The following is a 24,731-nucleotide window of genomic DNA, read 5'->3' as shown; positions in this document are numbered from 1 at the left end:
AAAGAAAGAGTTTCGGCAGCAACTTGGTCCCCGATACTCGCCACATTGACAGCTAACCCACCAAAATCCCTCTCTAAATCATGTGGTGTCGCCAATATCCAAGGATTGCAAGTTAAGGCCCTGTTTGACAGTGGGAGTAGTGAAAGCTATATCCATCCCAGTCTAGTAGAGCAAGCAAGTCTGACAGTCCAGCCCTCATCTAGTACCGTATCCATGGCAACCTCCTCGACAGGCGCCATCAAGGTTAGTGGTACTTGCACAGTTGATCTTACCTACCAAGGACGGAGATATGAAGGCCTCAAGTTTTCTGTACTCCCTGGGCTATGTGCAGACCTCATATTAGGAGTAGACTTTCAGTCAAAGCACGAAAGTGTCATCTTCCAGTACAAGGGCTCCGAACCGCCCCTCTCCGTCTGTAGCTTCAGCACTCTGAATGTAGACCCGCCTGAGCCATTTGCAAACCTGACAGCAGACTGTCATCCTATTGCCACAAAGTCACGCCGCTACAGCCAAGAAGATTCCACATTCATTGATGAAGAAGTTAAGAGGCTGCTTAATGAAGGAATCATTGAGCCCAGTCGCTCTCCATGGCGAGCACAAGTTGTAGTAACCAAGGATGAGAATCACAAGAAGAGGCTAGTAATTGATTACTCACAGACCATCAACAGGTTTACCCTCCTCGACGCATTCCCATTACCACGAATAACCGACTTGGTTAACCAGATCGCCCAGTACAAAGTCTTCAGCACTATAGATCTACGCAGTGCTTATCATCAGATCCCTCTCAAAGATGAGGATAAACCGTACACAGCATTCGAAGCTAGAGGTAACCTGTATCAGTTTAGCCGACTCCCATTCGGCGTCACCAACGGGGTGGCCTGCTTCCAGAGAGAGATGACTAAGTTTGTGGAAGAAAACAATCTCAAGGCGGTCTTCCCTTATCTCGACAACATCACAATCTGTGGGAAAGACCAAGAAGAGCATGATTCCAACCTTCAGAGTTTCCTTGAAGCTGCTAAGCGCAAGAACATCTGCTATAACAACGACAAGAGCATCTTCTCCACCAGGCGTCTTCCTATCCTTGGATATGTGGTTGAGGAAGGGAATATCAGTCCAGACCCAGAACGTCTACGCCCTTTGCGAGAGCTACCCGTTCCAAGTGACTCAAAGTCTCTGAACAGATGCCTCGGATTGTTTTCCTACTACTCACAATGGATACCCGCATACTCGGATCGAATCAAGCCAATAACCTCCTGCAAGGTTTTTCCATTACCCGAGCCCGCTGTCGCGGCCTTTGAGAGTATCAAGAAGACGGTGGAGGAAGCTTTTGTTAGTGCAATCGATGAAAGCATTCCATTTGAAGTTGAGACGGATGCTTCAGAGGTGGCATTAGCTGCCACTCTCAGCCAAAATGGGAGGCCAGTTGCATTCTTCTCAAGAGCCTTACAGGGCAGCGAGCTCAAGCACGCCTCAGTTGAGAAAGAGGCACAAGCGATTGTAGAAGCTGTCCGACACTGGAGGCACTTCCTAACAGGGAGGCACTTCACTCTTAAAACAGACCAGAAATCAGTATCTTACATGTTTGACCAGTGCCACAAAGGGAAGATCAAGAATGATAAGATCATGCGGTGGAAGATCGAACTCTCCTGCTATAGTTTCGATATCATTTACCGTCCTGGTAAAGAGAACATTCCACCCGACACTCTGTCCAGAGCTACTTGCGCCACGTTGAGTGAAGATCCCCTCTACCAGCTCCACGAGTCACTCTGTCATCCAGGGGTCACCCGACTCAACCACTTCGTACGCACCAAGAACCTCCCTTATTCCCTTGAGGAGATCAAGAGCATGACAAGTAAGTGTCCAGTTTGTTGTGAATGCAAACCACAGTTTCATCAACCTCCCAAAGTTCCTCTCATTAAGGCTACTCAACCTTTCGAGAGGATAAACATTGATTTCAAGGGCCCCTTGCCAAGTAACAATGGCAACAAGTTCTTCCTCAATGTGGTTGATGAATATTCAAGATTCCCTTTTGTCTTCCCTTGTCCTGATGTGTCTACACCAACAGTGATCAAGTGTCTTACCTCCTTGTTTACGATGTTCGGTATGCCAGCCTATGTACATTCGGACAGGGGCTCCTCCTTGATCAGCCAGGAACTGCGAGACTTCCTGAATGAAAAAGGGGTAGCCACAAGCAGGACAACTGCTTACAATCCCGAAGGCAATGGGCAAGTGGAGAGGTATAATGGAGTGGTATGGAAGGCAATTTCAGCATCCCTGAAGTCTAAGAATCTGCCAGTAAAGCGCTGGCAAGAAGTCCTCCCTGATGTTCTACACTCCATTCGTTCTCTGTTGTGCACGACTACCAATGAGACACCCCATGAGCGATTCTTCGGTTTTCCCAGGCGATCCTCTTCCGGATCTTCCATCCCAACATGGATGAGTGAGCCTGGACCGGTCCTACTCAAGCGTCACGTCCGTGCAAGCAAGACAGATCCGTTAGTTGATGAGGTGGAATTGCTTCAGGCGAATCCTCACTACGCCCATGTGCGCTATCCAGACGGCCGAGAAACAGCAGTCTCTACCAAGCATCTTGCCCCCAAAGGTGAAGTACCAACAATGTACCCACTCCCTCAAGTTAAGCCTACTGTTCCAGGTGAGCATCACCCTGCTACTGGTAGTTCCCCACCTTCCTCGGAGATAGAAGTGGAGATAGGTGTGGGTGAAGAAGTGCCACAGGTCAGTACAGGTCTTGATGGGCAGCCTCCCTTGCGACGTTCGGAGAGGACCCGACGTCCAGTGGACAGACTTAACCTCTAACAGAGGGGTGAATGTAGTATTTATGTATGTTAAGAACCTTGAACATTACGTGTTGGGCTGCCTGTGTTATGTTTATTGTTGTACAGCGGTTTTACCCCGTAGAATCTCTAGGGGCAGCCATCTTGCTTAGTTTTCGGTTTAGTTTTACAAGCTGTAGATTTATGTTGATTAAAGCCTCAGTTTAGAGGCATACCTTCTACTACAATAGTGACATGTTTATTTTTTATCAATATGTTTGAGTTAAAAAAACGAAACTAAGCCGAGTAGAATAACCAAGTGGCAAGTACAAGGGCATAGGTGCTCTGCGCTAGGTAACAGCAGTTCACGTGGGTTCCGATATCATGCTAAATACGGGATTTGCTGATACATGAGCAGTCCTGCGCGACAGGAAGTGAATAATTGTACCACTATTGGCTAATGCAAGCGCAGGACTGCGCTTTTTGTCTTGTGACCACTTGCAATGATAAGCACTCCAACTCGCGTTGCCTCGCGTTATAGCCGGCTTGATCATTCTGACTTTATTTTTGATTTGATAAGATAACGTCCAGTTTGCTAACAGTGAAGTGCAAAATATCTTGAAAGATTAGTACAAAACGGTGCAGTTGTGTGCAAAACTCGTAATTAACTCACAAGTTTTTCCTTTTCGCATCACTTTCATAACTATATAGTGACATGTTTATTTTTTATCAATATGTTTGAGTTAAAATACGAAACTAAGCCGAGTAGATTAACCAAGTGGCAGGGACAAGGGCATAGCTGCTCTGCGCTAGGTAGCAGTTCACGTGGGTTCCGATATCACGCTAAATACGGGATTCGCTGATACATAAGCAGTCCTGCGCAACAGGAAGTGAATAATTGTATCATTATTGGCTAATGCGAGCGCAGGGCTGTGCTCAAGTTTTGCCATTTCGCGTTACTTTCATAATGAGCCCAAAATTTCTCAAAATAAGAGAGTACTTAACAGATAATTGATAAGTACTCTGGATATAGTGACACGTTTATTTTAAATCAATATGTTTGAGTTAAAAGACGAAACTAAGCCGAGTAGATTAACCAAGTGGCAAGGACAAGGGCATAGCTGCTCTGCGCTAGGTACCACGTCCCTGTTACCAGTTCACGTGGGTTACGATATCATGCTAAATACAGGATTCTGTGATACACTAGCAGTCCTGCGCGACGAATAATTGTATCATTATTGGCTAATGTGAGCGCAGGACTGCACTTTTTGTCTTGTGACCACTTGCAATGATAAGCACTCCAACTCGCGTTGCCTCACGTTATAGCCGGCTTGATCATTCCAAGTTTACTGTTAAGCAACCAAAGATGGATATTTGTATGGTTGCATGCGCATTTACAACGACTTTGTCCATGGAAGGGATAGCAAAAGATAATCGAAAGCAAAGTAACAAGCCCGTCGTGGCCGATAAAGGCTTGCCAAGCTCCCAGTTGAAATTGGAAACTAAAGCAAGGACTCTTCTGGGATACAAGGTAATTAAAGAAATATCATAAACTCTGAAAATAAGAAAGGCATTATATTGGAGTTAATCGATTAACTCTAAGGAGGAGATACACAAAGGATGTTCCAGTACATGAGAACACTGTTCTTAAAGTGCCAAAACAATCCCGCCAAATTAGCACCCTTCAAGTAAGCTAAAAATAATACACATATCAAACACAAAAAGGATCAATTTAAGAAACTATAATAATAAAAGAAGACCTGTGGAAATAATGTCGCTCCTCTTTAGCTTAGTGTATTTAGTCAAAGGAAGGTGTTTTCGTTCAGAGACTTTCATATATTTTGTTTTACCTTTTGTTTGAGAATTAACAAAGGCTTTGACCTCTGTTGACATGTAATTACCAGATATTTATGTCAAACATAGTAGTCTGGTTATTGTATGTCAACACCTCCTTGATATCACCGAGATCTATAACGTCTGATTGGCTCAAACCGCGCAGATCTGCGCAGTGCAAACCCCAAATCATAGCTCGATAGCTGATTGGTTTAACCTTTAGCAGAACTGCGTACGGGGTCAGGACCCTAAGATGTTTCCACTTAATAGGTTTTTTTTCCAGTTTAGAGTTGATCTCTGTTCTCATTGATTCCCTTTGACTTTTATTGCCTCTGCCTTTCTGAACTGCCACAAGAACCCCGTCAACACCCTGGGTAAGCCACATGCATACCTGTCAACACCCTCCTCATTGCGCCATGCATACCTGTCAACACCCTCACTAAGCCACATGCATACCTGTCAACACCCTCATCGTGCCATGCACACCTGTCAACACACTCACTAAGCCACATGCATACCTGTCAACACCCTCACTAAGCCACATGCATACCTGTCAACACCCTCCTCATTGCGCCATGCATACCTGTCAACACGCTCACTAAGCCACATGCATACCTGTCAACACGCTCACTAAGCCACATGCATACCTGTCAACACCCTCATTGCGTCATGCATACCTGTCAACACCCTCATTGCGTCATGCATACCTGTCAACACCCTCACTAAGCCACATGCATACCTGTCAACACGCTCACTAAGCCACATGCATACCTGTCAACACCCTCACTAAGCCACATGAATACCTGTCAACACCCTCACTAAGCCACATGCATACCTGCCAACACGCTCACTAAGCCACATGCACACCTGTCAACACCCTCACTAAGCCACATGCATACCTGTCAACACCCTCATCGCGCCATGCATACCTGTCAACACCCTCACTAAGCCACATGCATACCTGTCAACACCCTCACTAAGCCACATGCATACCTGTCAACACCCTCATCGCGCCATGCATACCTGTCAACACCCTCACTAAGCCACATGCATACCTGTCAACACCCTCACTAAGCCACATGCATACCTGTCAACACCCTCATCGCGCCATGCATACCTGCCAACACGCTCACTAAGCCACATGCACACCTGTCAACACCCTCACTAAGCCACATGCATACCTGTCAACACCCTCATCGCGCCATGCATACCTGTCAACACCCTCACTAAGCCACATGCATACCTGTCAACACCCTCACTAAGCCACATGCATACCTGTCAACACCCTCATCGCGCCATGCATACCTGTCAACACCCTCACTAAGCCACATGCATACCTGTCAACACCCTCATCGCGCCATGCATACCTGCCAACACCCTCATCGTGCCATGCATACCTGTCAACACCTTCACTAAGCCACATGAATACCTGTCAACACCCTCACTAAGCCACATGAATACCTGTCAACACCCTCATCGCGCCATGCATACCTGTCAACACCCTCATCGCGCCATGCATACCTGTCAACACCCTCACTAAGCCACATGAATACCTGTCAACACCCTCACTAAGCCACATGCATACCTGTCAACACCCTCATCGCGCCATGCATACCTGTCAACACCTTCACTAAGCCACATGCATACCTGTCAACACCCTCACTAAGCCACATGCATACCTGTCAACACCCTCATCGTGCCATGCATACCTGTCAACACGCTCACTAAGCCACATGCATACCTGTCAACACCCTCACTAAGCCACATGCATACCTGTCAACACCCTCACTAAGCCACATGCATACCTGTCAACACCCTCACTAAGCCACATGCATACCTGTCAACACCCTCCTCATTGCGCCATGCATACCTGTCAACACCCTCCTCATTGCGCCATGCATACCTGTCAACACCCTCACTAAGCCACATGCATACCTGTCAACACCCTCCTCATTGCGCCGTGCATACCTGTCAACACCCTCCTCATTGCGCCATGCATACCTGTCAACACCCTCACTAAGCCACATGCATACCTGTCAACACCCTCCTCATTGCGCCATGCACACCTGTCAACACCCTCACTAAGCCACATACATACATACATACATATCAACACCATCACTAAGCCACATGAATACCTGTCAACACCCTCATCGCGCCGTGCATACCTGCCAACACCCTCATCGCGCCATGCATACCTGTCAACACCCTCCTCATTGCGCCATGCACACCTGTCAACACCCTCACTAAGCCACATACATACATACATACATATCAACACCATCACTAAGCCACATGAATACCTGTCAACACCCTCATCGCGCCGTGCATACCTGCCAACACCCTCATCGCGCCATGCATACCTGTCAACACGCTCACTAAGCCACATGCATACCTGTCAACACCCTCACTAAGCCACATGCATACCTGTCAACACCCTCACTAAGCCACATGCATACCTGTCAACACCCTCATCGCGCCATGCATACCTGTCAACACCTTCACTAAGCCACATGCATACCTGTCAACACCCTAACCAAGCCACATGCATACCTGTCAACACCCTCACTAAGCCACATGCATACCTGTCAACACCATCATTGCGCCATGCATACCTGTCAACACCCTCACTAAGCCACATGCATACCTGTCAACACCCTCATCGTGCCATGCATACCTGTCAACACCATCATTGCGCCATGCATACCTGTCAACACCCTCACTAAGCCACATGCATACCTGTCAACACGCTCACTAAGCCACATGCATACCTGTCAACACCCTCACTAAGCCACATGCATACCTGTCAACACCCTCACTAAGCCACATGCATACCTGTCAACACCATCATTGCGCCATGCATACCTGTCAACACCCTCACTAAGCCACATGCATACCTGTCAACACGCTCACTAAGCCACATGCATACCTGTCAACACCCTCACTAAGCCACATGCATACCTGTCAACACCATCATTGCGCCATGCATACCTGTCAACACCCTCACTAAGCCACATGCATACCTGTCAACACCCTCATCGTGCCATGCATACCTGTCAACACGCTCACTAAGCCACATGCATACCTGTCAACACCCTCACTAAGCCACATGCATACCTGTCAACACCCTCACTAAGCCACATGCATACCTGTCAACACCCTCCTCATTGCGCCATGCATACCTGTCAACACCCTCACTAAGCCACATGCATACCTGTCAACACCCTCACTAAGCCACATACATACATACATATCAACACCATTACTAAGCCACATGCATACCTGCCAACACCCTCATCGTGCCATGCATACCTGTCAACACCCTCATCGTGCCATGCATACCTGTCAACACCCTCACTAAGCCACATGCATACCTGCCAACACGCTCACTAAGCCACATGCATACCTGTCAACACCCTCACTAAGCCACATGCATACCTGTCAACACCCTCACTAAGCCACATGCATACCTGCCAACACCCTCACTAAGCCACATGCATACCTGCCAACACGCTCACTAAGCCACATGCATACCTGTCAACACCCTCACTAAGCCACATGCATACCTGTCAACACCCTCACTAAGCCACATGCATACCTGTCAACACCCTCACTAAGCCACATGCATACCTGTCAACACCCTCACTAAGCCACATGCATACCTGCCAACACGCTCACTAAGCCACATGCATACCTGTCAACACCCTCACTAAGCCACATGCATACCTGTCAACACCCTCACTAAGCCACATGCATACCTGTCAACACCCTCACTAAGCCACATGCATACCTGTCAACACCCTCACTAAGCCACATGCATACCTGCCAACACGCTCACTAAGCCACATGCATACCTGTCAACACCCTCACTAAGCCACATGCATACCTGTCAACACCCTCACTAAGCCACATGCATACCTGTCAACACCCTCACTAAGCCACATGCATACCTGTCAACACCATCACTAAGCCACATGCATACCTGCCAACACCCTCACTAAGCCACATGCATACCTGCGAACATACTCATCGCGCCATGCATACCTGTCAACACCTTCACTAAGCCACATGCATACCTGTCAACACCCTCACTAAGCCACATGCATACCTGTCAACACCCTCACTAAGCCACATGCATACCTGTCAACACCCTCCTCATTGCGCCATGCATACCTGTCAACACCCTCACTAAGCCACATGCATACCTGTCAACACCCTCCTCATTGCGCCATGCATACCTGTCAACACCCTCCTCACGCCATGCACACCTGTCAACACCCTCACTAAGCCACATACATATATACATATCAACACCATTACTAAGCCACATGCATACCTGCCAACACCCTCATCGCGCCATGCATACCTGTCAACACACTCACTAAGCCACATGCATACCTGTCAACACCCTCACTAAGCCACATGCATACCTGTCAACACCCTCACTAAGCCACATGCATACCTGTCAACACCCTCACTAAGCCACATGCATACCTGCCAACACGCTCACTAAGCCACATGCATACCTGTCAACACCCTCACTAAGCCACATGCATACCTGTCAACACCCTCACTAAGCCACATGCATACCTGTCAACACCCTCACTAAGCCACATGCATACCTGTCAACACCATCACTAAGCCACATGCATACCTGCCAACACCCTCACTAAGCCACATGCATACCTGCGAACATACTCATCGCGCCATGCATACCTGTCAACACCCTCACTAAGCCACATGCATACCTGTCAACACCCTCACTAAGCCACATGCATACCTGTCAACACGCTCACTAAGCCACATGCATACCTGTCAACACCCTCACTAAGCCACATGCATACCTGTCAACACCCTCACTAAGCCACATGCATACCTGTCAACACCCTCCTCATTGCGCCATGCATACCTGTCAACACCCTCACTAAGCCACATGCATACCTGTCAACACCCTCCTCATTGCGCCATGCATACCTGTCAACACCCTCCTCACGCCATGCACACCTGTCAACACCCTCACTAAGCCACATGCATACCTGCCAACACCCTCATCGCGCCATGCATACCTGTCAACACACTCACTAAGCCACATGCATACCTGTCAACACCCTCACTAAGCCACATGCATACCTGTCAACACCCTCACTAAGCCACATGCATACCTGTCAACACCCTCCTCATTGCGCCATGCATACCTGTCAACACCCTCATCGCGCCATGCATACCTGTCAACACCATCATTGCGCCATGCATACCTGTCAACACCCTCATCACGCCATGCATACCTGTCAACACCATCATTGCGCCATGCATACCTGTCAACACCCTCCTCACGCCATGCACACCTGTCAACACCCTCACTAAGCCACATACATATATACATATCAACACCATTACTAAGCCACATGCATACCTGCCAACACCCTCATCGCGCCATGCATACCTGTCAACACACTCACTAAGCCACATGCATACCTGTCAACACCCTCACTAAGCCACATGCATACCTGTCAACACCCTCACTAAGCCACATGCATACCTGTCAACACCCTCCTCATTGCGCCATGCATACCTGTCAACACCCTCCTCATTGCGCCATGCATACCTGTCAACACCCTCACTAAGCCACATGCATACCTGTCAACACCCTCCTCATTGCGCCGTGCATACCTGTCAACACCCTCCTCATTGCGCCATGCATACCTGTCAACACCCTCACTAAGCCACATGCATACCTGTCAACACCCTCCTCATTGCGCCATGCATACCTGTCAACACCCTCACTAAGCCACATGCATACCTGTCAACACCCTCATCGCGCCATGCATACCTGTCAACACCCTCATTGCGCCATGCATACCTGTCAACACCCTCATCACGCCATGCATACCTGTCAACACCCTCATCGCGCCATGCATACCTGTCAACACCATCATTGCGCCATGCATACCTGTCAACACCCTCCTCACGCCATGCACACCTGTCAACACCCTCACTAAGCCACATACATATATACATATCAACACCATTACTAAGCCACATGCATACCTGCCAACACCCTCATCGCGCCATGCATACCTGTCAACACACTCACTAAGCCACATGCATACCTGTCAACACCCTCACTAAGCCACATGCATACCTGTCAACACCCTCACTAAGCCACATGCATACCTGTCAACACCCTCCTCATTGCGCCATGCATACCTGTCAACACCCTCCTCATTGCGCCATGCATACCTGTCAACACCCTCACTAAGCCACATGCATACCTGTCAACACCCTCCTCATTGCGCCGTGCATACCTGTCAACACCCTCCTCATTGCGCCATGCATACCTGTCAACACCCTCACTAAGCCACATGCATACCTGTCAACACCCTCCTCATTGCGCCATGCATACCTGTCAACACCCTCCTCATTGCGCCATGCACACCTGTCAACACCCTCACTAAGCCACATACATACATACATACATATCAACACCATCACTAAGCCACATGAATACCTGTCAACACCCTCATCGCGCCGTGCATACCTGCCAACACCCTCATCGCGCCATGCATACCTGTCAACACCCTCACTAAGCCACATGCATACCTGTCAACACCATCATTGCGCCATGCATACCTGTCAACACCCTCACTAAGCCACATGCATACCTGCCAACACCATCACTAAGCCACATGCATACCTGCCAACATACTCATCGCGCCATGCATACCTGTCAACACCATCACTAAGCCACATGCATACCTGCCAACATACTCATCGCGCCATGCATACCTGCCAACACCATCACTAAGCCACATGCATACCTGTCAACACCATCATTGCGCCATGCATACCTGTCAAGACCCTCATCGTGCCATGCATACCTGTCAACACACTCACTAAGCCACATGCATACCTGTCAACACCATCATTGCGCCATGCATACCTGTCAAGACCCTCATCGTGCCATGCATACCTGTCAACACACTCACTAAGCCACATGCATACCTGTCAACACCCTCATCGTGCCATGCATACCTGTCAACACCCTCATTGCTCCATGCACCAAGTTAGGATTCCCACTCATCAGTGCTTCCATCAGCAGACCAAAGAGTTCAGGCCATGCCTCAGGCCAGTCCCAGTGAGCGATGGCAGATATGGCATATGCCTGAAAGGATTTGATTCACTTAGTGAGTGATGGCGGAAATGGCATATGCCTGAAAGGATTTGATTCACTTAGTGAGTGATGGCAGATATAGCATATGTCTGTATCGATTTGATTCACTCAGTGAGTGATGGCAGATATAGCATATGTCTGTATCGATTTGATTCACTCAGTGAGTGATGGCAGATATAGCATATGTCTGTATCGATTTGATTCACTCAGTGAGTGATGGCGGAAATGGCATATGCCTGAAAGGATTTGATTCACTCAGTGAGTGATGGCAGATATGGCATATGTCTGTATCGATTTGATTCACTCAGTGAGTGATGGCGGAAATGGCATATGCCTGAAAGGATTTGATTCACTCAGTGAGTGATGGCAGATATAGCATATGTCTGAAAGGATTTGATTCACTTAGTGAGTGATGGCAGATATAGCATATGCCTGAAAGGATTTGATTCACTCAGTGAGTGATGGCAGATATGGCATATGTCTGAAAGGATTTGATTCACTTAGTGAGTGATGGCAGATATGGCATATGACTGAAAGGATTTGATTCACTTAGTGAGTGATGGCGGAAATGGCATATGTCTGAAAGGATTTGATTCACTTAGTGAGTGATGGCAGATATAGCATATGTCTGAAAGGATTTGATTCACTTAGTGAGTGATGGCAGATATAGCATATGTCTGAAAGGATTTGATTCACTTAGTGAGTGATGGCGGAAATGGCATATGCCTGAAAGGATTTGATTCACTTAGTGAGTGATGGCGGATATAGCATATGTCTGTATCGATTTGATTCACTCAGTGAGTGATGGCGGAAATGGCATATGCCTGAAAGGATTTGATTCACTCAGTGAGTGATGGCAGATATGGCATATGCCTGAAAGGATTTGATTCACTCAGTGAGTGATGGCGGAAATGGCATATGCCTGAAAGGATTTGATTCACTCAGTGAGTGATGGCAGATATAGCATATGTCTGTATCGTTTTGATTCACTTATCATACAGATATAGAATTTGTCTGAAAGGATTTGATTTACTTATCATATTCTGTAAAGGTAATGTAGAGAAATACAAAGCTATAAACCGAAGTGAATGTAGCTGCAGCTCTGGATTCAGAATTACTTTACAAGTCAGTAAAACTTAGCCTTCCTGTAGGCTTTGATAGTTTTGCCAGCATGAAAACCCCAAAACCCGGAGTTTGCCTATCACAGGGGTTTTCGTGTTTGCCTATCACAGGGTTTTTTTGTGTTTGCCTATCACAGGGGTTTTCGTGTTTGCCCATCACAGGGGTTTTCGTGTTTGCCCATCACAGGGGTTTTCGTGTTTGCCCATCACAGGGGTGTTTGCCTATCACAGGGGTGTTTGCCTATCACAGGGGTGTTTGCCTATCACAGGGGTTTTCGTGTTTGCCTATCACAGGGGTTTTCGTGTTTGCCTATTACAGGGGTTTTCGTGTTTGCCTATCACAGGGGTTTTCGTGTTTGCCTATCACAGGGGTTTTCGTGTTTGCCCATCACAGGGGTTTTATGTGTTTGCCTATCACAGGGGTTTTCGTGTTTGCCTATCACAGGGGTGTTTGCCCATCACAGGGGTTTTCGTGTTTGCCTATCACAGGGGTTTTCGTGTTTGCCTATCACAGGGTTTTCGTGTTTGCCCATCACAGGGGTTTTCGTGTTTGCCTATCACAGGGGTTTTCGTGTTTGGCTATCACAGGGGTTTTCGTGTTTGCCTATCACAGGGGTTTTCGTGTTTGCCTATCACAGGGGTTTTCGTGTTTGCCTATCACAGGGGTTTTCGTGTTTGCCCATCACAGGGGTTTTCGTGTTTGCCTATCACAGGGGTGTTTGCCTATCACATGGGTTTTCGTGTTTGGCTATCACAGGGGTTTTCGTGTTTGCCCATCACAGGGGTTTTCGTGTTTGCCTATCACAGGGGTTTTCGTGTTTGCCCATCACAGGGGTTTTCGTGTTTGCCTATCACAGGGGTTTTCGCGTTTGCCTATCACAGGGGTGTTTGCCTATCACAGGGGTTTTCGTGTTTGGCTATCACAGGGGTTATCGTGTTTGCCCATCACAGGGGTTTTCGTGTTTGCCTATCACAGGGGTTTTCGTGTTTGCCTATCACAGGGGTTTTCGTGTTTGCCTATCATGGGGTTTTCGTGTTTGCCCATCACAGGGGTGTTTGCCCATCACAGGGGTTTTCGTGTTTGCCTATCACAGGGGTTTTCGTGTTTGCCTATCACAGGGGTTTTCGTGTTTGCCTATCACAGGGGTTTTTTGTGTTTGCCTATCACAGGGGTTTTCGTGTTTGCCCATCACAGGGGTTTTCGTGTTTGCCTATCACAGGGGTTTTCGTATTTGCCTATCACAGGGGTTTACGTGTTTGCCTATCACAGGGGTCTTCGTGTTTGCCCATCACAGGGGTTTTCGTGTTTGCCCATCACAGGGGTTTTCGTGTTTGCCCATCACAGGGGTTTTCGTGTTTGCCTATCACAGGGGTTTTCGTGTTTGCCTATCACAGGGGTTTTCGTGTTTGCCTATCACAGGGGTTTTCGTGTTTGCCCATCACAGGGGTTTTCGTGTTTGCCTATCACAGGGGTGTTTGCCTATCACATGGGTTTTCGTGTTTGGCTATCACAGGGGTTTTCGTGTTTGCCCATCACAGGGGTTTTCGTGTTTGCCTATCACAGGGGTTTTCGTGTTTGCCCATCACAGGGGTTTTCGTGTTTGCCTATCACAGGGGTTTTCGCGTTTGCCTATCACAGGGGTGTTTGCCTATCACAGGGGTTTTCGTGTTTGGCTATCACAGGGGTTATCGTGTTTGCCCATCACAGGGGTTTTCGTGTTTGCCTATCACAGGGGTTTTCGTGTTTGCCTATCACAGGGGTTTTCGTGTTTGCCTATCATGGGGTTTTCGTGTTTGCCCATCACAGGGGTGTTTGCCCATCACAGGGGTTTTCGTGTTTGCCTATCACAGGGGTTTTCGTGTTTGCCTATCACAGGGGTTTTCGTGTTTGCCTATCACAGGGGTTTTTTGTGTTTGCCTATCACAGGGGTTTTCGTGTTTGCCCATCACAGGGGTTTTCGTGTTTGCCTATCACAGGGGTTTTCGTATTTGCCTATCACAGGGGTTTACGTGTTTGCCTATCACAGGGGTCTTCGTGTTTGCCCATCACAGGGGTTTTCGTGTTTGCCCATCACAGGGGTTTTCGTGTTTGCCCATCACAGGGGTTTTCGTGTTTGCCTATCACAGGGGTTTTCGTGTTTGCCTATCACAGGGGTTTTCGTGTTTGCCTATCACAGGGGTTTTCGTGTTTGCCTATCACAGGGGTTTTCGTGTTTGCCTATCACAGGGGTTTTCGTGTTTGCCTATCACAGGGGTTTTCGTGTTTGCCCATCACAGGGGTTTTCGTGTTTGCCCATCACAGGGGTTTTCGTGTTTGCCTATCACAGGGGTTTTCGTGTTTGCCTATCACAGGGGTTTTCGTGTTTGCCCATCACAGGGGTTTTCGTGTTTGCCCATCACAGGGGTTTTCGTGTTTGCCTACCACAGGGGTTTTCGTGTTTGGCTATCACAGGGGTTTTCGTGTTTGCCTATCACAGGGGTTTTCGTGTTTGCCTATCACAGGGGTTTTCGTGTTTGCCCATCACAGGGGTTTTCGTGTTTGCCTATCACAGGGGTGTTTGCCTATCACATGGGTTTTCGTGTTTGGCTATCACAGGGGTTTTCGTGTTTGCCCATCACAGGGGTTTTCGTGTTTGCCTATCACAGGGGTTTTCGTGTTTGCCCATCACAGGGGTTTTCGTGTTTGCCTATCACAGGGGTTTTCGTGTTTGCCTATCACAGGGGTTTTCGTGTTTGCCCATCACAGGGGTTTTCGTGTTTGCCTATCACAGGGGTTTTCGTGTTTGCCTATCACAGGGGTTTTCGTGTTTGCCTATCACAGGGGTTTTCGTGTTTGCCTATCACAAGGGTTTTCGTGTTTGCCTATCACAGGGGTGTTTGCCCATCACAGGGGTATTCGTGTTTGCCTATCACAGGGGTTTTCGTGTTTGCCTATCACAGGGGTGTTTGCCTATCACAGGGGTTTTCGTGTTTGCCCATCACAGGGGTTTTCGTGTTTGCCCATCACAGGGGTGTTTGCCTATCACAGGGGTTTTCGTGTTTGCCTATCACAGGGGTTTTCGTGTTTGCCTATCACAGGGGTTTTCGTGTTTGCCTATCACAGGGGTTTTCGTGTTTGCCCATCACAGGGGTTTTCGTGTTTGCCCATCACAGGGGTTTTCGTGTTTGCCTATCACAGGGGTTTTCGTGTTTGCCTATCGCAGGGGTTTTCGTGTTTGCCCATCACAGGGGTCTTCGTGTTTGCCTATCACAGGGGTTTTCGTGTTTGCCTATCACAGGGGTTTTCGTGTTTGCCTATCACAGGGGTTTTCGTGTTTGCCTATCATGGGGTTTTCGTGCTGGAAAGACTATCAAAGCCGAAAGGTGGGCTATTTTCTCTTTGGCATGACTGTAAGTTTGTTGAAATGCACCTTGCATTTTACAAATATAGATTGATTTCTATGTTCTTAAAGCCGCATTGTCACCAGTCTACTTCCGGAGGTCCGACGGGAACCTCAACCGTTAAAAGACAAAAGAATCTATTAGAATTTGAAATATTTAACAGGCAATCCGCTCTGAATTATCAATTACATCCCCAAAGAAACTTTCAATAGACACACTGCCTTCAATATTTTAAAATATTTTTCGCGTTTTCCATTTAAAATCATTGGATATTGTTAGGTAATCGACTGGAAGTAAACTGGTGACAATGCGGCTTTAACAAGCAGAAATGTGTCAAGCACGACAAATCCTTTAGCATATAAGAAGGCCAATCACAGGGCCATTTTATGCTCCAGCTCAATGCCTAGTCACACAAAGCATCCATTTCCATCGGCTTATTCAAGCTAGTAACTTGGAATGCTCATATCAATACCTACCACACTGGATCTAACTTTACTGATTGACTCAGAGAGGCCTGCAGGAAGAAGACATCTAATTGCAGTTTTGGCCTGAAAACAACAATATAGCAGTAGTTAACTTCTGACACCCCATTAACATCTCTATCTGAAAAGGCAGCAAACGGAATGTCACAAACAATAAGGGAAATTGAAAATATGCGAATACAGCACAGATATTTCAAATAATAAAAGACTCAAATAGAACAATTTCGAACAAACAAAAGTAAAAGCAAAAACTCTAAAAAATCTCCAAAAAACTATAAAAAAAAATCAAAAACAGTGTGCTTATAGAAATTATTGATAGTTTAAAATATCACAAATTTATTACTCTGACAAGATGAGGAAAGGCTACTCACAGCAGGTGGAGTCTCAGGTGGGTGGAACTTCTCTGAATCACAGCACCAATGGGCTTCGACATATTGCTTTAGGATAACTGATGCAAGCTTCAAATGAGAAAAGGATAATCATAAGAATTAGATTAATTATTATCAATTTACAGCTCAGGAAATTTATTAATCTTCATGGATAGTGCATGTGATCTACTACAAGGTGCATATAATACTAAACACATATTTTTTTTTGTTTTTTTGGGTGAGGGGGGTTTCTCTAAAATTGGTTAGATTTCAAGCCCCCTTCTTGTGATACCTTATCATCCAACCACATTTACATGCATTTATGCAAATTTCTTTGTGGTTCAATGCAAGGCCAGGGATGGAGGATTCCAAGAGAAATTATAACAATCTTAGTTGAATAAAACTATGGGATAGTCTAAATAGCAAAAAAGAGACATTTTAAGGTTGAGAAGTCTTTAGAACTCTTGATAACCCTCTTCCAATGAACCTGTAGTTTATATCAACGCTGCATAGTACCTGACGAATAGCAAGCGCACCCTCAGTATCAATGGCCAACTCAGCAAGATGAACGCCAAATTCTGAGGAAATAAATGTACATTAGCAGGGGTGGACATGTAAAAAGGGGGGTGTACTGTGTGATGTAAAAATGCCTTGCAAATTTTGAATTACACATTTACTTTAGTAAAAAGGATTACTCCTGATAATTCAGAAACTTGACAATAACCCAGAAATGGTCCGAAAAATGATCTATGTGATTGGGAAACAAGAAAAATGTCTTTTTTTTTTTCAGAAAAGAATGCACAAGGGGATATAAAGGGTGGAAATCGCAAGTACCAGACCAATTTCTTGCAATTTCATGGATCACAGAGGGCTATGTGCAGAGTTGGTACCCATTAAAGTGCTCCCAAAAACAACAACTATTTTGTCTTTTAGAAAATAACGAGACATTCTTCTTGGCTAAAATTTGGCATTTTGCATTGCTCCTGATAATTCAGAAACTTGACAATAACCCAGAAATGGTCCGAAAAATGATCTATGTGATTGGGAAACAAGAAAAATTTCTTTTTTTTTTCAGAAAAGAATGCACAAGGGGATAAAAAGGGTGGAAATCACAAGTACCAGACCAATTTCTTGCAATTTCATGGATCACAGAGGGCTATGTGCAGAGTTGGTACCCATTAAAGTGCTCCCAAAAACAACAACTATATTGTCTTTTAGAAAATAACGAGACATTCTTCTTGGCTAAAATTTGGCATTTTGCATTGCCATTAGCCTTCGACGAAGGAATAAAAGTGTAACTTCAGTTTTGCAATATTTGTTTTAGAGTTGCTGAAAATATCATACAACGTGAGAAAATAGAAAATTTGTGGGTAACATTTTCCAAATTAGCAAACGATTAAATCTTTTATCTTCCAAAATAAGCGAAATTAAGTACCAAAATTCATACTGCCTCAATGCACAAGGACCATAGTTTCTTGTTGTGGCTTTTATTTATTCAAGAATGATCAATTTTAAAAAATACAAGAAATTATGTGATGATGACTAAATGTCCGTTCTTCACACACACAAAAAGTACGTGAAAATAAATTCCAAATAAGCCAACGAGCATTGCCCTGCAAGTTGTCCAAGCGTTGCGCCCTTTTTTGCCTCGAAAGACCAAAATTTCTGTACGTTTTGCGAGTCTCTAATTTGATCATTTTATTGGATTCAGAAATAATACAGAGGGAATTTTTCACGGTGGTGTGAATCGGGAATGTCGCCCAACAGCTGTTGGGAATAGCGCGTAGTCAATCAAACCAAGCAATCAAAACCAGATAAACCATCCCCAAAGCTTGTGTCTCACTACGTGCTATTCCCAAATGAGACAAGGATTTGGGATTCGCCGAGATCATGCAACAACGAATTTATCTTGGAGGGGAAATAAACAAACCTTCAAACAGTCAATGCTTGCTTTGGCTAAATCTATTAAAAAATGAAGAAACAAAAAAGACTTTAACTAAGTAACAGCAACATTTGAACATTTTTAATCCGTTGTTCCCTAGTGTCCATACGCAATTTTAATGCACAATTTGCTCTCTAACTCCAGTTTTGCGACCTCAAAACATCCCGTTATAAGAGTCATAGTTTCAAAAGTAGAGCAGTGTTTCGCTTGTTGACAAAATAAGGAAAAATGTGCCGGTTTTGGATATTTTTTTCACGCCGTTATACGAAAAATATATGAAAAAGAGTGTGTGTAGGACTAAGGTTGCGGTTTACTCTTATACGTTGCGGGAAGCTCGAAGCAACATCCAACGCAACTCAGGGCAACGCTCGGGTCAATGCTCAGGTAAACGCTCAGGGTAACGTTCAGCAGGTCAACGCTCAGGGCAATGCTCCAGCAGGTCAACGCTCAGGGCAACGCTCAAGTCAACGCTAAGGTCAACGCTCAGGGCAATACTTAGGTCAATGCTCAGGTCAACGCTCAGGGCAACGTTAGGTCAATGCTCAGGTCAACGCTCAGGGCAATGTTAGGTCAACGCTCAGGGCAATGTTAGGTCAACGCTCAGGGCAATGTTAGGTCAATGCTCAGGGCAATGTTAGGTCAATGCTCAGGGCAATGTTAGGTCAATGCTCAGGGCAATGTTAGGTCAATGCTCAGGGCAATGTTAGGTCAATGCTCAGGGCAATGTTAGGTCAATGCTCAGGGAAACGTTAGGTCAATGCTCAGGGCAACGTTAGGTCAACGCTCAGGGCAAGGCTCAGTCCCTTAGGACAACACTCACATGAGTGTTATGCAAATGGGCACCAACTCCGTGCACATAACCAGAGTTGAAAAAGGCATTTTCACAAAACATGGAAACAATTTTGAAAATGGCCATGACATAAAATTAAAAAAATACTGATAGACTCTTATTACACTCACAATGCAATACAATCACAAAACGGTGCGAAAGGGTAAAACTCTGTATATTTTGTATAGATGAGGGAATCACGATTCACGCAGGATATAGTCCAGTCAAATTAAGGTTTGACCCTAAAGTAATTGCAACCGAAGGTTTTTTTAGCTGAATATAGCTCATTGAGGGTTTCTTTATAACATATCAAAAGTCCCATATAATCGAAGTTTAGGAAAGGCTCGAAAATTAATTTTGAAATTTCCAATACAAAGCTTGTATGAGAAACCACAGGAATCCCGAGTATTCAAAAAGTGGATTAATTTATCTTTTTTTTTTTTCATGGTGCCAGCAACAAAATTATCAGTTTGAATTAAAGGAAAACAATAACATGATTTTTGGAGTTAATTTAGTGAAAATAACATATATGTCACTTCTGTCTTTAGGGGGGTATACAGTAGGCGTAAAGAGGCACAGCTAGCCCATCATTGTATTTCTTCTGTATGTGGGCAGGGAATGCGACGATAAGTCCTGGGTAGTTTGTGTTTACTATTTGCCACCAGGTTTCTTTTACAAGAGTCTAATAAGTGTTTTAGTAACTTAGAAAATACACTGCGGCTTTAGAAAACACACCCACGGTTTGAAGCTGGAAGAGAATCAACATAATCCAACCCCTTTAAAACTGTCAACAAGCGACTGTGCACTCCTGGTGCGCTCTCAAAGAACTCTGCCACCTTCCTCTACTTCTCAGCAAAACTCTGTTCTGAAAAACTGAGCTTCAGTCTTTCCTGGCTAAGCTAGGAGACGTCTCACGAGACATGTCACCTAAGCCAGCCAGTCCAAGAAATATTTTTGTTTTATACTACGTTTTTTTGCGGTAGGGTGCTTCACATCTGATCTTCAACATCAATTTGAAAACATCAACATGTATCTATATTTATTAAGTTACTAATTTACCAAATTCCATTGCTTTGCAGATAAACTTATCGCCTTCCTCTTTTCTCGCTTTGACATTCTTCCTGAATCCAGTTTTCAGATTTCCTAACAGCTTTTTCGTACGTCACGCCACTTGACAAGGCTAGGTCAAACTTATGTGAAGCACCCCATCCCGGCTGGTAGAATTTGGCATGGCGTGTATTGTCTTTTTATCCACAAACGGCCCATCGAGCTCGCTATCAAGATTTTTTTCAAACTCAAAAGAAAGATTCTTGTTGCTTAAACTGCAAAACGGGGATGAGTAGCCGATTGAAAGGCATGGCTGGAAAGATTAATATGTGTTCTATGATTCTGCGAGGTTTATTTTGCCGTACAGGTCTGGATTTCGAAACGATCAGTGGATTTGTTGAGCACTTTGGAATTTGGCGGTTGTCGGAGTTTGCAACCTTGTCTATTTTATATACAGAAGGCGACAGTTTGAGTAGCAGCAGCGTCGAGCTACTGTTTTATTTTCAAATCAGCATATTTATTTCAACGAGATTTGTTCGTCAGACAAACGCCGTAATAAACCTACACTCGCCGTGAGCCTGGGCTACCTGTGATCACGGCAATGACATCCCTGTTTTCACGAATCCCGACACGTATAAGTTAACTTAAATAAAAAAAAAACTTGGGATACAGTTTGTTGACTTTGTTGGATCGAAGCGATGACAGGGTAAAATAATACAACGGGGGATATTACGATGAGGAATGGAAGTATTTCTAAAGAAATACAAGAGATCTAAGATGGAGTTGAAGGTCTGTATACGGTTCATTCCTGTCATATCAGTTTGACAGCTCATTCAAGCGACAACGTGGTCTTTATAGCATTTGGTGAAACTCACCTAACGTTTAACTTAATAAAAATACTGGCTTTAAAAAGTTATGTGCCAAGATCATGCATACCTTCTGTCACCTCCAAAACTTTGAGGTGTTCCTCGGCTTGTTTGCGGACCTCTTGGTCGGGTGATAGAATGGCGGCAAGGCTTTCTATCAGGGCCTGTTTCAATGATCGATTTCTTTCGTCAACTGCTGCAGCCATCTTGGATCCGAAGGTCGCTGCGCATGCGATGAATATGGCGCGAAATTTTGAAAAATTTTGTATTGCGCATGACTAGTATGCGTAATCCGCTGAGTAACAAGAAATCCACAGGGTCGTTGCGTGAGGGATTCTACCGGAAGTTGCGTACTCGGGGCTGTGATCTCTGTCAATTCAACCATTCTGGGGGAGTGGGGACAAACAGAAAAACAACCCGAGGGAACTGGCTCATTTCAAATAAAATGTTGTCTAAAATGTTATGTACTGTTTTCCCGAGGGGTGGGGGCTTTTTCAGATTAGTTTAGGGCTAAAATTAAATCCCCTTTCTACAGGGGGGTCAGTTCCCATGTCGACTTTTTAGGGGTGCTCGTCGTATTTGTTAGAGGCAGGAGGAGGCATGTTCTCCTGTTAGAGGCCAAAAACGGGCTTCAGGTTTTTTTGGGTCCGAGATTATAACTATTATAACCAGGGGCTCATAAGTAGGGGCAATCATCTGTATTATATAAGCGTCACGGCGTTTCCTAGGATCAGGCTATTTTTAGACGCACGGATGAGCCAATCAGATGACAGGCGGGAAAATTGACTTTGACTCAAGGATCCAAAATGGCGGTCGAAAAGGGGGAAAACGACGCTAGTTTTTCAAAGTCTTCCTACATCGTCATATGCCTCCTAATTTCTAAATCCTTTTAGCCACAGAGAAAAAAACATTTTCTCACTAGCCTTGTACTATTTATTTCTCCATAAGTGGACTGAAACTTTGTTACGAGGACATTTTTTCTTGCTTTTGCAAAAAATAAGTGATCATTTGTACCGATCCTATAGCTGAGAGGCGCGACATTATCATTCATAAGGTTTTTGATACTGCTAACTAACTAACTAACTAACTAACAATAGTGTAAGAAGTAACATACAAAAGTTTATGTCTTGTTTTTGTTAAATATTTTTATTAAACGAGCTCTTCAAAGCTGGAACTGTCTTTGTATCAACAACCATGACCTGTCCTGGACTGACTGTCCTGATCTGGTAAGAAATTGTAAGAAATATCCATGCAAATGTATACTAACATAAAAGATAACCTCAATATGAATATTTTTGTCTTTTTGTAAATTCTATTTCCATTTAATTCAAAAATTTATGCTTGTTATTTATGATCTGTTATGAATACTTTGTTCAAATTTGACTTTCCAAAAAAAGAGAGGATGTGTATTATAGTGACTATCCACTGAAGTGGTCGTTTCTCATGTGAACTCTTGGCTGACCAGAAACTGTAATACGTTTTGTAATCATTACAAAAACGGCAAGGGGGGTATAAAAGCATGCATATAATGTAAGACTTGCCACCATTATAGTAATGCACTTTTAGTCCTTGTTAAATCTTTCAGAAAAGCTCTTGTGGGGAAGATTATGCTGCCACTCAAACAGTCTATTATTTTCCTGTAATTATAACAGTCTGTTATTTCGCTGTAATAGATATAATAGATAAAATTATATGAAATGATAAGGAAAATATCCTGAAGTTTTTCTTTTATCTGCTACATTCATGAATGTGTTTTGCTACTCAAAAAGCTTTATTGTCGACTTTTGTTTACTGTAAAATAACTTAGTTACACAACTCCCTATTATAATTATCGTTTTTTCACTTAATTATTATTGAAGTTGTTCATATTAGCTGCAAACATGCTACTCTTACTATTAAATATTAACTGCAGGTATTGGCCTGCCAAAATATAGTGTATTAAAAGCACTCCGAATGGTGTCAACCCTTTTTTCAAAGTCTGTATTTGTCCCTAACTGTTGACATCCAGCAGGATAGAAGTTGTCAAGTGGTTTTCTTCCTGGACTTATTTGGCCCATTTGTGTACATTCACTTTTGCATGGTGTTAACACAACTTCTAAGAATCTGACATTTTTTTTGGTGCAATGCCAGATTTTTCTCTTCATGGACTGAAGCAGGGCACCAACAAATCAAAGCTTGTAAATCCTGGTTATCAAAGTCATAGTATGAAATATGTCCAAGCTATTGATTTTTGCCTTGATTCTCAACATCTTATCAAACCAGGAAATAACAGCCACAAACTGGGTATTTTGAAGCTAAGGCAAGGGAGTTGGTAGCTATAAAGGGTGAATATGTTAACCTAATGTTGTTATGGGAGGGCTTTGCAGAGCTCTTGGTCAAATGTTATTTGACCCATTCCAACCAAAATGGAATGTTAGAACATCTATTAATTTCTAGGCATGTGCACTAAAAAAATTAGACAATTTATATTGTAACTTTATTAGCACCATCTACATTGATCATGAATTTTCTATATTCTTCCTCTAAATATTATTTTTTGTTGTCAATCGTTTTAGTTGATTGGCTTGCCAGGCTTCGCCATATGAGATGCTTTCACCACTTCCAAATCTAAGGACACTAAAAATGGACTCCAGAGTGCTACCACTGACACGAAATGAAAGGACTGATGAAATGATCATCATAATCATCACACAATTGGCACAATGATAAAGAACCATTCAGCAAACTAAAGGAAACCAAGGATTACAATCCATAGATCCCATGTCTATATACAAAAAAAAAGGTTATGTCAGTCTAAGAAAAAGCCTTATAATATTTGATAAGGGGTCCAAGCACCAGGAAGAGCCTGAAACTGTTTGAGTGACAGCATCATCTTTCCATCAATACCTTTTTTGAAAGATTTTACAAGGGCCATTAC

At 44.6% G+C, this 24,731-nt stretch overlaps 1 protein-coding gene across 1 annotated transcript in view; it reads right to left on the bottom strand.

The window, feature by feature from the left end:
* The window catches only part of LOC5512221 (importin-9), a 60,443-nt gene extending 38,391 nt beyond the window's left edge, over nt 1-22,052 (bottom strand). The window contains exons 1-5 of the mRNA XM_048733452.1: nt 21,885-22,052; nt 17,647-17,708; nt 17,134-17,220; nt 16,757-16,828; nt 11,640-11,769 (exon numbers count right to left, since the gene is read on the bottom strand). Of these exons, the coding sequence (XP_048589409.1) occupies nt 11,640-11,769; nt 16,757-16,828; nt 17,134-17,220; nt 17,647-17,708; nt 21,885-22,020 (487 nt within the window). The 5' untranslated portion in view covers nt 22,021-22,052. The remainder of the gene's footprint in view (nt 1-11,639; nt 11,770-16,756; nt 16,829-17,133; nt 17,221-17,646; nt 17,709-21,884) is intronic.
* Between the last annotated feature and the right edge of the window lie 2,679 nt (nt 22,053-24,731).

Source organism: Nematostella vectensis, chromosome 10 (genome assembly GCF_932526225.1).
Source record: "Nematostella vectensis chromosome 10, jaNemVect1.1, whole genome shotgun sequence".
NCBI classification, from domain to species: domain Eukaryota; kingdom Metazoa; phylum Cnidaria; class Anthozoa; order Actiniaria; family Edwardsiidae; genus Nematostella; species Nematostella vectensis.
The sequence above is the reverse complement of the archived record's forward strand: the minus strand, read 5'-3'. Positions and strand labels throughout refer to the sequence as shown.